Genomic DNA, 2,086 nt, shown 5'->3' with positions numbered 1-2,086 from the left:
AGAAACGCGACTTGCTCGATTGTACTACACCGACCACGCGGACAGTAACTCGGAGCAGAGCGCGCGTAAACGCAGAGAGGTAACGACGACGACGACAACGAGAAGGAGAAGGCACGTGGAGAGACGTTCGCCCGCAGTGCAGACGGCCATTTACGTTAAAAAGACTCAACGGTGTGGGCGATACACCCAGAACGAATCTGAGTAACGAATACTAGCTTCAAGGCGACGCGGCGACTACGGCGGCGACGACACCGAAACGTAGAAAAATGCCGGAGACCGCACACCATATGAACGGCTACGCGAATGGCCACGCGCCGCCTGAGCTGCAACAGGACACCGCATTCCTGTTCACGTCGGAGTCTGTTGGCGAGGGACACCCAGGTGAGTAATCCGAGAACCATCTTACTTTGCTAGAGGGACCTTATCGGAGTGATTTTGTATCGGTCGGAAAAAAAACTGATTTCTCCATCTTTCTCCTCCGTCTTTCTCTCTCTCTCTCTCTCTCTCTCTCTCTCTGTCTCTCTGTCTCATTCTACGTCCCCTTGTATTTGCAACTTTCCCACCCTCTCTACAGTAGGGCTGCATTCAGAATCATCATCTGGATACATCCAGATGTCGTTTTATGCCTTGTCGTTCACTGAATTTGAAGGATAAAACGACATCTGAGTGCACTGAGATGATATTTCGAACGCAACTCAGCACTACCATCGTCCCGTGTACGCCGCCATGGAACAGGATCGCTTCCCGGAGGGAACGTGCCGCGCTTTTTCCTATCCTCTTCATTTTCTCCTCTCAGACCAAATCTCAATCAACACTAATCGCATCTTCTTTAATAAGCTCTTAACCCTCCGGTGACGCTTATCATCGAAAATAGCAATGTTCTGGAAAAGAAAGCATGATTCCCGAGTGAATGAAACTCAGTTCCTCGCTTCTCCTAGATTTCGGCGGGAAGTTCCCGCATTTTTCATTCTAACCGACATGATGATCTTGGCTGTGCACATCGCCGCTACCATGTGCTCGCGCTGATCGCACTGTGCGATCGGCGCGAATCACGAGGCCGGTTCTTCTTAGCTGAACTTTTTGCATCCGTTAATATTATTTATAAAATAAATAATATTGTTAGCGTTTTAATTCATTCGTTATATAGAGTCCTAATTTGAAAAATACAAAGCGTATAATATTATGCAAATGTTGGAAATTTAATAATTAATTTAATAATAAAAATTAATCGATGGATAAATCCTAGACAAACCAAGATTTTTATCTGGAATGTTCTTGAATTATTCTTGAATTGAGTAGCCAGATTTCACTGGACATCATGTATAAGAATAAGATTCGTTTATAACTTCGATTAGCATCTAACTTCTGATCTATTACTAACAACTTATTGTAGAAAATCCATTACAACTACAACTATTCTTATTCAATTATAGAATAAGGTTATAATACACACAAAATTTAAGAAGTAAATGAATCAATATTTTGGATTTGTTAATAGCTTATGTTATCGCCTTACAATCTACTTGATTGGCCAATTCGTTTACATTTTACTGTTTAATTTTTGTGTGTGCTATAGTCTTAATTGTTTTATTAGTGATCTATCTTTTGTTCCTGCATTAAACTATATTAAAACTCTCTTTCTCGCTTTTGACAAATATAAAACATATACATATCTCACTTTAAATATCAAAAATGTACACTAGTTCAAGCACAGAAAATAGACATTAGATTTAAATCTTGCTGTTGAATTTTTTATTGTTCTTCAAAAAATTATTACAAAAAATGATTATTCATTTCATCTCCAATGCAGAAAGCATAATACGATGTTGTTACATGCAAGATCCTAGAAACTTACAGTAACGTTTGCAATGTTACTGCAATATTAATGGAATGTTGCAGTGCATTGCTGTAAATTACTGAAATGATGTGTATGAGATAATTCTGCTGTCTAAAAGAACTTTTTTTAAAACGAGCTTGCAATTGAAATATACTTTGCTCCATATTTTTTAAACAATTATAGAGGAGTCTGTTTCTATATTGTTTAATCATAGCTTCGTCTCTTTCTCTCTCTCTCTCTNNNNTNNNT

At 39.1% G+C, this 2,086-nt stretch overlaps 1 protein-coding gene across 1 annotated transcript in view; it reads left to right on the top strand.

Moving 5' to 3' along the window:
- Window positions 1-266: 266 nt before the first annotated feature.
- The window catches only part of LOC105623300 (S-adenosylmethionine synthase), a 12,080-nt gene continuing 10,260 nt past the window's right edge, over window positions 267-2,086 (top strand). Inside the window, exon 1 of the mRNA XM_012204697.1 lies at window positions 267-381. Within this exon, the coding sequence (XP_012060087.1) occupies window positions 267-381 (115 nt within the window). The remainder of the gene's footprint in view (window positions 382-2,086) is intronic.

The sequence above is a fragment of the Atta cephalotes genome (assembly GCF_000143395.1).
Source record: "Atta cephalotes unplaced genomic scaffold scaffold00055, whole genome shotgun sequence".
In the NCBI taxonomy this organism is placed as follows: Eukaryota; Metazoa; Arthropoda; class Insecta; order Hymenoptera; family Formicidae; genus Atta; species Atta cephalotes.
This window is presented reverse-complemented; position numbering and strand designations above follow the sequence as displayed.